This window comes from Tarenaya hassleriana, unplaced genomic scaffold, assembly GCF_000463585.1.
Source record: "Tarenaya hassleriana unplaced genomic scaffold, ASM46358v1 Cleome54, whole genome shotgun sequence".
NCBI classification, from domain to species: domain Eukaryota; kingdom Viridiplantae; phylum Streptophyta; class Magnoliopsida; order Brassicales; family Cleomaceae; genus Tarenaya; species Tarenaya hassleriana.
In genome coordinates this window covers 504,964-517,574 of record NW_010968045.1, presented here as the reverse complement: position 1 = coordinate 517,574, position 12,611 = coordinate 504,964, and the positions used below count along the sequence as shown (strand labels likewise).

At 37.1% G+C, this 12,611-nt stretch overlaps 2 protein-coding genes across 3 annotated transcripts; one reads left to right on the top strand and one right to left on the bottom strand.

Annotated features, from left to right (window-relative positions):
- Nucleotides 1-3,943: 3,943 nt before the first annotated feature.
- Nucleotides 3,944-9,665, top strand: LOC104798559 (UDP-N-acetylglucosamine diphosphorylase 2-like). Its single transcript, XM_010520705.2, is given in 16 exon segments — nucleotides 3,944-4,293; nucleotides 4,568-4,622; nucleotides 4,751-4,791; nucleotides 4,793-4,924; nucleotides 5,945-5,984; nucleotides 6,649-6,744; nucleotides 6,826-6,938; nucleotides 7,021-7,095; nucleotides 7,183-7,222; nucleotides 7,338-7,420; nucleotides 7,509-7,586; nucleotides 7,705-7,848; nucleotides 8,744-8,811; nucleotides 8,943-9,057; nucleotides 9,156-9,306; nucleotides 9,425-9,665. Coding segments are annotated over 16 exon segments (1,503 nt in total). The 5' UTR covers nucleotides 3,944-4,119; the 3' UTR covers nucleotides 9,523-9,665.
- On the bottom strand, nucleotides 9,441-12,426 carry LOC104798560 (urease accessory protein D). Of its 2 annotated transcripts, XM_010520707.1 has the most exons (9): nucleotides 12,274-12,426; nucleotides 12,094-12,159; nucleotides 11,824-11,898; nucleotides 11,643-11,687; nucleotides 10,656-10,898; nucleotides 10,236-10,318; nucleotides 9,955-10,123; nucleotides 9,729-9,848; nucleotides 9,441-9,533 (listed from the first exon to the last, which is right to left on the bottom strand). In XM_010520707.1, the coding sequence occupies exons 1-8, from the start codon at nucleotides 12,370-12,372 to the stop codon at nucleotides 9,735-9,737; spliced, it is 894 nt and encodes a 297-aa protein (XP_010519009.1). In that variant the 5' UTR covers nucleotides 12,373-12,426; the 3' UTR covers nucleotides 9,441-9,533; nucleotides 9,729-9,734. The 2 variants fall into 2 exon arrangements, with proteins under 2 accessions (XP_010519009.1, XP_010519008.1); XM_010520706.1 differs by having other exon boundaries at nucleotides 11,824-12,159.
- Nucleotides 12,427-12,611: the final 185 nt, after the last annotated feature.

Genomic DNA, 12,611 nt, shown 5'->3' with positions numbered 1-12,611 from the left:
GTGTAGAGAGAGAGAGAGAGGGTAGAGAGAGAAAGAGAATGTCTTTTTATTCGAGGGAGAGAGAGAGAGAGATTTACAAAATTGCGTACGACAAATTCTATAAAATCTTACAAATTTATATTTTGTTATATATTTATTGTTAAATCCGTTTGTAATATAGACCATAATTATATATTCATTATAGTAAAATAATACGATTGTGCGTATATGTACAGTTCTTTGATTTTTTTTATATACTACTGCTACGTTATATCACCAACGATTCGTGGGGTTATTTTTAAAAGTTTTTGGATTTCAATTATGAAATAAATTTTTAGAGTTTGTAATAGTATTTTAGATTTTAGAGTTATAAAAAAATATTTGATTATGAGTATATGTATATAACGAACATTCAAAATAATTAAGATAAGACAATTTCATCTAAAATTTTAAAAATTAACTGATAAAAATTATTGGATAATCGCATTAAATGAAATATCTAAAACGATCAAATGTTTCAATAATTAAATAAATTCAAACGACCATTTTTAAACAAATATTGATAATAAATTATATGCATTATCGTCATATTTTGATAAACAACATCTTATAACATAACTTATAAAAATGGTTTTACCGTTTAGACTATAGTTCTTTATCATTTAGTGCGAATTGGGATTAATCTAAATACGGCAGATTTAAAGATATCGAAGATATTTTGTAACCTATAAAAACTGGTTTTTAGGACTGATATATCATCAATTTATTAAATATATAAAATTGTAAATAAACAAACTATATATAAAAGTTCTGCTGTCTTCCTTTGTTCCATACCATTGGCATTTATAAATTTAAAAATGGTTATATATATATATATATACACATCAATAAAATGCAAAAAATGATGTATTTTCTGAATTGTTACTTGATATGTTATGGGTATTATTCTATATTTAATAAGTTTCCAACCTTGGATCGATCCTATAATAATCTATAAATTCGTTATTTACACAAACACTCCTAAAATGACAAAGCAAAAAAGTTAGGGAAAATCCTAAAATAATACCTGAACTTTTCAATTTTGACAAAATAAAACTTAAACTTTGTTTTTTATCAAATAAAACCTGAACTTCATTTATTTTTGTCAAAAATAAACCTGAACTTTATAATCTTTATCATTTTTAACCCTATTGCTGACGTAACATTCCGATATCGTGACACGTGGACGATGATGTGTCAAATACGGTCAAAATGTTGACTTGCCACGTAGGATGTAGAAACGTGACGTCAGCAATAGGGTTAAAAATGACAAAGATTGTAAAGTTCATGTTTATTTTTGACTGAAATATGAAGTTCAGGTTTTATTTGATAAAAAACAAAGTTCATGTTTTATTTTGTCAAAATTGAGAAATTCAGGTATTATTTTGGGGTATTACCAAAAAGTTATTATAGCTATATATACACGTTATCGTAAACTGTGTAAGCACTAAGCACAAAGTTCATGGAAGATATCTTCACAGAGATATAGGTAAAATAGGGAAGACCTACAAAATTTAAAATAAATCAATTAGTTCAATTATTGGATGTTTTAGCCCTTAAACATTACTTAACCACTTCATTAGTGATACGAGCAAAACTAAATTAACCTATCAATGGGTTTTTAGCAATTTCACGAGAAGATAAAACACAAATATATAGGTTAGGCTTAGGTAGGGGCGGGCGTTTTGGTAAATGGTTCGGGTTCGGGACGGAATAGATCGGTTCGGTTTTTTCGATTTTACAAAAAAGGTACCAATCGGGTTTTTTATTGTATTCGGTTCGGTTCGGTTCGATTCCAAATTTTATTAAAAAAATGATAGATTTTCTTTAAAAATATTCGGTTTTTCGGGATTTTTAAGGTTCGGTTCCGGAAAAATTCGGTTCTCTAAAAATGGTACCGTTCGAGAAATGACAGCGGTTTCGGGTCGGAAAAAATACCATTTTAATGGTTCGATTCGGTCCGATTCTGAAGAACCGAACCGAAACGCCCAGCCCTAGACTTAGGTGTGAAGAAATAAATAATATAGGTTATATTTATTTATATATATAAAATTTGCCCACCTCTAAATAAAAATGTTATATTGAATATAAAGGGGATTTTGTAATTAAAAAAAAACATTCAAACGTGGTTTTACCTATCATAAATTATCTAAAAAACGATTTTAACACCATCATTTTATCTATTCAGTCACCATCTTTTCGAAAATCAATAAAAACGTGTACAATAATAATAATAATAATTTAATAATTGATACATGATTATTATCATCAATCAAATAATATAAAATAGATAATAGAATTTATAATAATTTATAAAATATCAGGATTATTAAATTATGTCGATTTGATAATTTTTCACAATATTTTTATTGTCTTTATCTTGTGTCCATGGGACAAATACTTGGTACCTTGTACATTTATGCATATGATGTTTCATTTAATGGAGATGGAGAAAACAATAATATTTTATATGTATGGAATGAAGCGAAGTGCAGGATAGTACTGTAGTTGTCGCATGGGCTTTTTTTATTTAAATATTTATTTTTACTACTAAATATATAACAATTTTTATATGAGAACCTTAGTGTGCATGATATAGTGAATTACTAACTGGTTGACAATGATAATTTAATTTATATCACTGACCAAAAATCTTTGAATATGTGACAAAATCATATATATATATATATATATATAATATTTCATTTTTAATTTATATTTGAACTGTCCGAATTTAGAAAAAATGATCAACACTTTGTAATATTTAGGTTTAATCCGTGATGGTTGAATGATGTAATTTATTGAGAAGGGTAGGGGTGTTCTTATCTCAAATTTCATGTTTAATATTGTGATACATAAATTATTTGTGAGTTTTGGAAAATATAGTTGGGTTGAAAATACGGTGATGTTTCAAGTTAATTTTTTTTTAGTGTTATTTGAAATACAATGAGTATGATTCGGTCGCATCTAGGTTATATAAAAACGAATGAAATCAAATAATTTGAAAATAAATTAACAAAATTTTAAAATAGATAATTTGAATAGGAAATAACTGAAAATTAATTGATTTTTAGAAAATTAATATATTTTTTTTCTAATAAAATTCGGAACAAAAACTAAAAGCGAAAATGATATAAGACCGAACAAATTATTATTTTTTTAAAACTAGAAATTTCGAACTGAAAATTTATGATAATGGTATTTTTCTATATAAAATATTCAAGATCTCAATTATATTTAGTTTTTTTCTCTTCCAAAATATGAAACCATTTTTCAATATACAATCTGCGTGCACACATTCTTACTGCTTATAAGGCCCAAATATTAATGGGCCTACTTATGTATGGGGTTTATGTTTCATTCTCAAGCCCATATAGTATGGTATTGCAAATTTATACCATGGGGTATGGAAAAATATTGCAAGACCAACCCACAATATAAGATACCTTATATTAAAATAGAGAGCAATCATTTGGGTTATTATTATTATGATGGTACGGGCCTCAAAATAATGGCACTTTGTTGAGATAAAGTTAAATCTACATAAATATATGCCCTTTTTGTCATCAATAATAATAAATTAATATATCTAAATCATTTCCATTTTCAAATATGCCCTTTTTGCGATTATTACAGCCAAATCACAGAGGTACAAAATTATTATATCATGGGATATAATATAATAATAATAATAATAATAATAATAATATAATTGGATTTTCAATTTAGAAACAAATAGAGAAAAAAATCCGAGGCGAGTGGAAACCTGCGGATTCGCTCGGAGGGTTTACCAAAACAAAAAAAACTGTCGGAGGATGCTGACAAAATAATATATGTCGACTGAGAAATGAAGGGAGGGGTAGTTCCGTCATTTCAAGGACGCGCCGGTTGTTACATTACACGCTCGCTTGATTTGATTCTCTTCTTCGCTGTGGTTCTTCTTCTTCAGCTCTCTCTCTCTCTCTCTCTCTCTCTCTCTCTCTCTCTCTCTCTCTCTGCAAGTCATTCCAAAAATCTGACCAACGTCCAAATCCATAAGCACTGAAGAAAAAAACCTTCGGAGCGAGAGAGATTTTGGCTTGAGATCTTAGGAGGAAGAGGATGAGGGAGCCGACGGCGACGGAGAGAGAGAACGGAGCTGCGGTTGTGACGGCGATGGCGTCACCCCCGCAACCGCTGGTGGAGAGGCTCAAGGACTACGGTCAGGAAGATGTTTTCGCTCTCTGGGACGAGCTTTCACCCGAAGAGCAGGATCTCCTCGTCAAGGAAATCGAGGTGAATCAGATTAGAGGTTTTTGCATTTTCCAGAATTCTTCGGAGATTCGGGTTTTTCTAAAACGTGTTTATCATCCATTATGGATTTTTGAATCTTCCGAGTTCATCTAAATGGCCGAAGATTTCTGCTAAAGATTGAGTATTCACTTGGGTTTTCTCCAAATCGTGGATCGCTTCTTCTTCATGGAATTCAAACTGGTTGCGGATTTGAATTAGCTCTCACTATCTATTTCTTTTAGATCACTTAACAGGAATCAGTTTTGTCGTTTCGCAGAGTTTGGATCTTCCCAGAATAGATCGGATCATTAGATGCTCACTCCAATCTCAAGGTTAACTCCTCCATATCTCCTTACACCTCTATCGAATTGTTGAAGCCACTTGACAATGACATGCATTGCTCATTCGATTTTTGGATCTCTTTCGTGAAGATTCATCTAGCTCTGTTTCGCTTGTTTAGGTTTGCCTGTGGCGGCAATCGAGCCGGTGTGGGGGGGCAAGGGAGCCGGTGCCGGAGAATTGCGTGTCGACGGTGGATGAGAGAACAATGGGAGACAGAGAAAAATGGTGGAAAACGGGATTGAAGGCTATCTATGAAGGGAAACTGGGCGTGGTGCTTTTGTCTGGTGGACAGGTACCTTTAGAGCTCAAAGCATCAATCTTTTTTGTTTGCCTGTGTTTGATTTTGTCAAGAAAGAACCGATTCTGCCTCTGGGTTTCTTCCATCATACAATTTGGATGACCCTTTCTCGTATTTGGCCGAAGTACCCACTTGAAATTGCAGAGGAAAAAGCTAATGATTCAACATGATTCTCCCTTTCCCCAGGCATTATTTTGGAATGATGCTGCCTACCCTCTTAAAGTATGCATTTGTTGATTACACGGATTTAGTGCGTGTTTATTTAAATGATTCCAACAGCTGGAAATCTAAAGTATTGTTTTGTGGATAAGTGTGTTGTATTTAAAGGGTAATGTGATGTGGGTAATGATGGGTACTTTTGCTCCGTCGGTGCATTATAGAAAACAGCAATTTCTTGATTGAACTCTTCACCTAATGGTGACAAGAAAAAGGAGTGTGCTTTAAGATTTTTCCCGAGGATGCATATCACGTGACATGGAAGATGCTTTTATTGGATTCCGTAGTCTCTTTCCACATTTGGATGGACTGTTCCTTGTGATGAAAGGAAGGTTCAAATCTGATGTAAGGATTTGAAGTGTTAGGTCGCCATTTACTTCGTCATTAAGTACCTTTTGAATATCCTTCTGGGACACTGTCTTTTTTCCTTGTTGTTGCCCTTTCAATTGCAGAATGGATCTCACCAGAAAACCGAATCATATTTATAGGGCGAAGCTACTTTTTGAATTGTTAACAATCCAGTCCCCCCCCCCAAAAAAAAAAAAAACCGAACCAGTTCTGAATTTCGGCCCCCCCCCCCAAAAAAAAAAAAAACCGAACCAGTTCTGAATTTCGGGTGGACTCATTTTACATCATTGTAGTGTTTGTTGTGTAGTACATTACCATGATCTGCATTTGGAAAGAGGGTGAAACTAGTTTTAAATTTCTGGTTGCCTATTATTTGCCAATCTTTGTTTGTTCTGTACCTTTCTGGCCAAGTTATGATCATTAAATGATCTGCTTGTGAAACTGATGCAGGGTACAAGGCTTGGAAGTTCAGATCCAAAGGGGTGTTTCAGTGAGTAACTCTCATAATTTATCTTTACTATTCTAGTCAGTAGGTTTTTCTTAGGATATAACTGTCAGTCTGTGAAGGGGAGCCTTGACACACCGGTTAAGGTGTTGCCGTTGTGACCTAAAGGTCCTAGGTTCGAGTCCTGGAAGCAACCTCTTGCAGAATATTTCTGCAAGGTAAGGTTTGCCTACAATACACCCTTGTGGTGGGATCCTTCCCCCGACCCTTGTGGTGGGATCCTTCCCCCGACCCCCGCTCAACGGGATGCTTTGTGCCTCGTTCTGTCCTTTGTAAATGTCAGTCTGCCATAATGTCAGCTTGCATGTCACTTCTCTGGATCTAGTCTTATTCGAAAAATGAGCGAAATCGTCAACTGCCCTAAATGACAAATGAAAATTATTTGCCTAAAATAGTTTTTTCAAATATTTTTCTTGAAATCAAAACGGTAAAAGCAATTTTTAAGCAATTTTTTAAGTATTTCTCATGTCTAAAACATATGATGAGCCTGTATTAGGTGTTTGCATGGGAAATTTCTTCAACTTTCCTGATTGCTTTCAGTGGTGGAACCCTATCTTTTAGCAGAATGCAGACTGTAGTTTGTAACATCGTATGTTTCTGTCAGTTATATCTTCTTCTGCTACTTTACCGGTTGTTATTTCGGTCTCAGATATTGGACTGCCATCGGGGAAATCTCTCTTCCAGATTCAAGCCGAGAGAATACTGTGTCTCCAAAGGCTTGCCTCTCAAACGATGGCCGAGGAGGGTAAGTTTCATTATTCTACTCTCCCGTTCCTTTGTACTGTTTTTTGGCGGTTTGCTTACGGAATATACCGCTAAACTACAGGTCCAACCCGCCCAGTTACAATACATTGGTACATAATGACCAGTCCATTTACCGATGAACCCACTCGAAAATTTTTCATGAGTCATAAGTACTTTGGCCTTGAACCAGATCAAGTAAGATGGCTCCATTGTCGTATAATTGTTTCCATTCATCGCTACTCTTAACCATTTGTGATGCTGATTTACTTTGCCATAGGTTACTTTCTTCCAACAAGGCACCCTACCTTGCATATCCAAAGATGGCAAATTTATAATGGAGACACCTTTCAGAGTATATTGTCTTTCCCCTGATTCGGTTGCTAATTTTGTTCTCAACTTGGTTTTATCTAAAGATGGCACGTTATTCTTGGACCAACAGGTAGCTAAGGCTCCAGATGGCAATGGTGGAGTGTATGCAGGTTCATCTTCCTAATGATTTCGGATATGATAATCTGAATATATATATATATATATATATATGATCATATGGGCATTCTGATATAACTGGTTAACGTCGGTCCAAATGGTTCTCAGCTTTAAAATACTCGAGATTATTAGAGGACATGGCCTCTAGGGGGATTAAGTATGTGGACTGCTATGGTGTTGACAATGTCCTGGTTAGTTTTCTTTTAACTGTCAAAAGTTGTCAACTTTTATTCTTTCTCAAAGCATTAAAGACCGATAAACCGAGTTATTGGAAATCAGGTCCGAGTAGCCGATCCAACGTTTTTGGGATATTTCATAGACAAAGGGGTGGCTTCTGCTGCAAAAGTTGTGAGGAAGGTAACCAACCTTTGATTTCAGCATTATTATTCACCATCCCACGTTTAGGGTTTTACTGAATTTGGAAATTTGGGTGACAAAGATTGTTGAGTGATGATGATGATGATGATATATGCAGGCCTATCCACATGAAAAGGTTGGGGTGTTCGTAAGGAGGGGAAAGGGTGGACCTTTGACTGTGGTTGAGTACAGTGAGCTCGACCCGTCTCTGGCCTCTGCTATTAACCAAAGAACCGGTCGTCTTCAGTTTTGTTGGAGCAATGTAAGTAAAACCCCCTCCTCCTAATGTCATCTCTCTTGTAGTTATGGCATCTGTGTTTTGCTACTAAGGCTGGGCAAATAAATCTGAAAATCGGGTATTCGTGTTATGTATCCGATTCTCAGGTACTCGTTCCCCTGTGACGGGACGAGTACGGATCCGATGACCTTCGAGTTCGGGTTTGAATGTCAATTGATATGTATACGGATACCTGTTGGGGGCTTTGACCCACGAGACATATATATCCGATTTTCAGGTACTCGTCCATGTACTGGACGAGTACAGATCTGGCGATGGCGAGAACTTGACCATCAAGTTCGGGTTCAAATGTCAGTTGGCCCGTATCTGTGGATACCCGTTGAGGGTTTAGGGTATCGAAGGTGGCTGAGGAGTGGAGGTGGAGGAGGAATGATCAAATGTGGTAGAGGAGGCGATCAAAGGTTCAAAAGAGAGATTCTGTAGAAAAAAAGGGGAGGGTGATTCTGGGACCGCCTCGTCCTCGCCTCGCTTATCCCTCGCGTTTCGCCGCCGCTCTCTCCTTCCTTGCATTGCCCCATCGGCTTTGGCCTATCACCCTCACCGATTGAGTAACTCGCGGGTAACTGACCATTTGGGATTGTGATACCGTCAAGCGGCACTGGTACGGCCATGAATTCCGAACCTCGAAATCCGAAAGACACGAGTTCAAGATTGGATATCTTAAAGTCACGGGTATCTGAACCGTGCTATGCCCAGCCCTAGTTGCTATTCCTAATTTCCATGCTTCCTCTTCAACTAGTTGAATAAAAAATCAATCTAATGAAGAAGATTGCATTATAGACATCCCTTTTAACTAGTTTGGTTGTTTAAGACAACACCTTGTGATGGTTGCTAATACATGACTTCAATTTGGCCAAAGGTGTGCTTGCACATGTTCACTTTGGATTTCCTTAACCAAGTGGCCAACGGCCTGGAGAAAGACAGCGTGTGAGTTCTTCATTACATACATACATACATATATATACTTGTTCTCATTCCCATCATCATCATCATCATCATCATTTCAACCACTCTAAAATTGATTCTGCTATTTCTAACTCTGATATGGAAAAATGCAGATACCATTTGGCTGAGAAGAAGATACCGTCTGTGAATGGGTTCACGGCCGGGCTGAAGCTCGAGCAGTTCATCTTCGATTCCTTTCCTTACGCTCCCTCCACTGCCCTCTTCGAGGTATATTCCGAGAATTCGTTCTTGATAGGAGGAAGAGCCTATTGATGATATATATATGATCATACATATATATATGTGTGTCTGTGATGAAACCGCAGGTGCTAAGGGAAGAAGAATTCGCACCGGTAAAGAACGCAAACGGCTTCGACACACCGGAAAGTGCAAGGCTTCTGGTCCTCCGGCTACATACCCGTTGGGTCATTGCAGCCGGTGGCTTTCTTACTCATTCTGTTCCCTTATTCCAAACTGGTAATCACTACATTCTAACCACCTAAATCCTCCTTTCCTTTTTAAAAGAATCTCATATTAAAACCCAACATAATGTATAAATTCGTGTATATATATGTGTGTGATTTTTTCTGTATAGGTGTGGAGGTGTCACCTGTCTGTTCATACGCTGGAGAAAATCTAGAACCCATATGCCGGGGACGAACATTTCACGCTCCTTGTGAAATCTCCCTCTAAAACTCTCTTATCTGTTTTCATTATCAAAAACCCTAATCACTTTTCCCTTGCTTTCTTCTCTTATACCCTGTTAGGTATTTCCATTCCAAATACATTCATAACATTGATAATGATAATATTAATAATCATATATTTTTTTCATAGATGGTAATTATTTTGTGAAACTTGAGAAAAAATAGAAAGCGTGAATCTGCTATATAATGTACCCGGAGTTACGGATACGGGGATTGGCCGATGAGAGGCTCTATCCCGGCGAGTTGTCGCCTCAAGAAGTCGTATACCGACTCTGTTGATTCGGAAGCAATCCGAATCACCATCCCCTTTCCCTGCAAATCATATTACAAAACCTATTAATACTAATCACAAGTCCTTGCTTATAGTTATAGCCATTTTCAGACTTTAACTCAGCTGATTCTAGCCACAGTATTTTACCTCGGGCCCGAATGTACTGCAAGATGCAATAAACTCGGGTTTTGCGAGGCCAGGACGGGAGCTGGATTCAGTCCTGCGTCTCCAGATGGCAGAAGAGATGTGTAATTGTTCGGACATTATCTTCTTCACGCTGTCTTGGACTCGGTTCTGGATTTCTTTCAGCTTTGTCCTGATCCAGTCACAATAAAGCAGAACATATGCAGCAAAGATCTTAACATAACAGTCAGAGGCCGTAGAAATCGGATATGTAATCATAATAATACGTGAAGACGAGTATCTACCCGAAGATTATGACCATTGCTATGGTTTGGTAGTCTTGCATTCGTTCAGCTATACTACGGATATTCCCCTTTTCTAGCAGCACCTACACCGAAAAGGAAGTTATCAGAGAATTCTGACCACGGTTCCTCTAAATCGAGAGGGAATTCTCGTCGGGATCAACAAGAATCTTTATCGAGAAGGCGTTTATTAGGAAATGCAAGCAAGGAAGAACAATGGAATAAGGAATGGAATGAGACAGCAGAATTTTATCCCAAGTTGTGTCTTAAAGCAATACTTCTACACATTAAAATTAGCAGATTCTGTCTGAATTGCTACAGCATTCCAGAGGCAAACTTCTTTCAGAACATGAAGTAGCCAGCCATCATTTAAAAATTTTAGGAAAAAAGAAAATTTTTCTGCAGGAAGGTATGAGATGTTACTGTATCAAGGAACAGAGGCTGATCATCATCTTCACCATCCAGGTAGACATTGTTGATGCTCTTATAAAGCTCAAAATCCCATTTTTCACCATTAGCATGCCGGCCACTCGTGATCCAATCGACAACGACCAAATTGGAATCCGAAGCCATTCTAAAGATCTGTTTCTGAAAGTACCTTGCCGTGGAAAAACAGGTAACTGGATCTGGAATCACCACGAAAAGGGCTCCACGCCCGATTCTCGCCTACTGCACACGGTAATAAACAAACGAGCCAGTATCATCCAAAAGGGCCATCCATGGCAATGCATCACGACAGCGAAAAAAAGGGTTTCAATCATAATCTGTCTTAACAATAGATTCATCTGTTTTGAAAACGTTTCTGCAGAAACAGTGGAGCATGAACAAGGGAAAGACACGAGTTCAAGATTGGATATCTTAAAGTCACGGGTATCTGAACCGTGCTATGCCCAGCCCTAGTTGCTATTCCTAATTTCCATGCTTCCTCTTCAACTAGTTGAATAAAAAATCAATCTAATGAAGAAGATTGCATTATAGACATCCCTTTTAACTAGTTTGGTTGTTTAAGACAACACCTTGTGATGGTTGCTAATACATGACTTCAATTTGGCCAAAGGTGTGCTTGCACATGTTCACTTTGGATTTCCTTAACCAAGTGGCCAACGGCCTGGAGAAAGACAGCGTGTGAGTTCTTCATTACATACATACATACATATATATACTTGTTCTCATTCCCATCATCATCATCATCATCATCATTTCAACCACTCTAAAATTGATTCTGCTATTTCTAACTCTGATATGGAAAAATGCAGATACCATTTGGCTGAGAAGAAGATACCGTCTGTGAATGGGTTCACGGCCGGGCTGAAGCTCGAGCAGTTCATCTTCGATTCCTTTCCTTACGCTCCCTCCACTGCCCTCTTCGAGGTATATTCCGAGAATTCGTTCTTGATGAAAGAGCATTACTTCCAATGACTGTTCAGAACACTTTGATCCCATGGCCTTGTAAACCTGTCCGAAATCACATCATCCAAACCCAGAAACCAAACCGAAACAAACCAGAAGACGAATGCAAAATCCGAGATCAAAGGGAGAGAAAAACAGTATCAAAGAATATGATTTGAGGAGAGAAGATACTAAAATAAACCTTAGTAGAAGCCTGGGTTGTGAGCACAGCGATGCATCCGTTGCCAATGGTGAATTCACACGAAATCGTGTCTCCCTGCATACATATTCGAAGACAACTTGCATAGATTTCTCGATTCTCACAATAAACAAAACAAGCTTCTAGGTTAGATGCTCCTGAAACAGAAAAAAGCTTTGGATTTCGCGGATTCAGAGGAAGACACGGTATTGTGTCCGCAATCCGTACATCACTACGGCATCGATCAATGGAACGAGAGAGAGAGAGACATACAGAGACAATGCCGCCGCCATAGGTGATGCTGTAAATCCAGACAGCGTCAGTTCCGACAGGACCTACCTGATGGAGAACTCGGCATCAGCATCAGCATCAGCATCAGAATCAACGAAACAATCAAAATGGGAATAGATTCTGATGGAGAGATTAAAATCTAAAATCGAGAGAGAGAGAGACCTTGCGAGGAAGGATGAATTTGAGAGGGTACTTGGAGAAGCATCCCGTCGCGGTTGATTTCCCGCCGATTTTCTCCACCTTGACCCTTCCTGTCGCCATCTTTCTCTCCGGCGAACTTTTTTCTTCTCCAGTTTCGGTTTCCCTGTTTCTTCTCGTTTCTTTTCTATATGTTAAATTCTATTTAGTTTTTCTTTTTTTACTTCAGATTATTTCAACCTATTTTTTTTTATTTTTTTAAACAAATTATAATCCTTAGATTTTTAATTTTTTATTATAACCATTAAATTTCTATATTTAAAATTTAATAGTTATAAACATTCAGTTTTTATATAAATTTT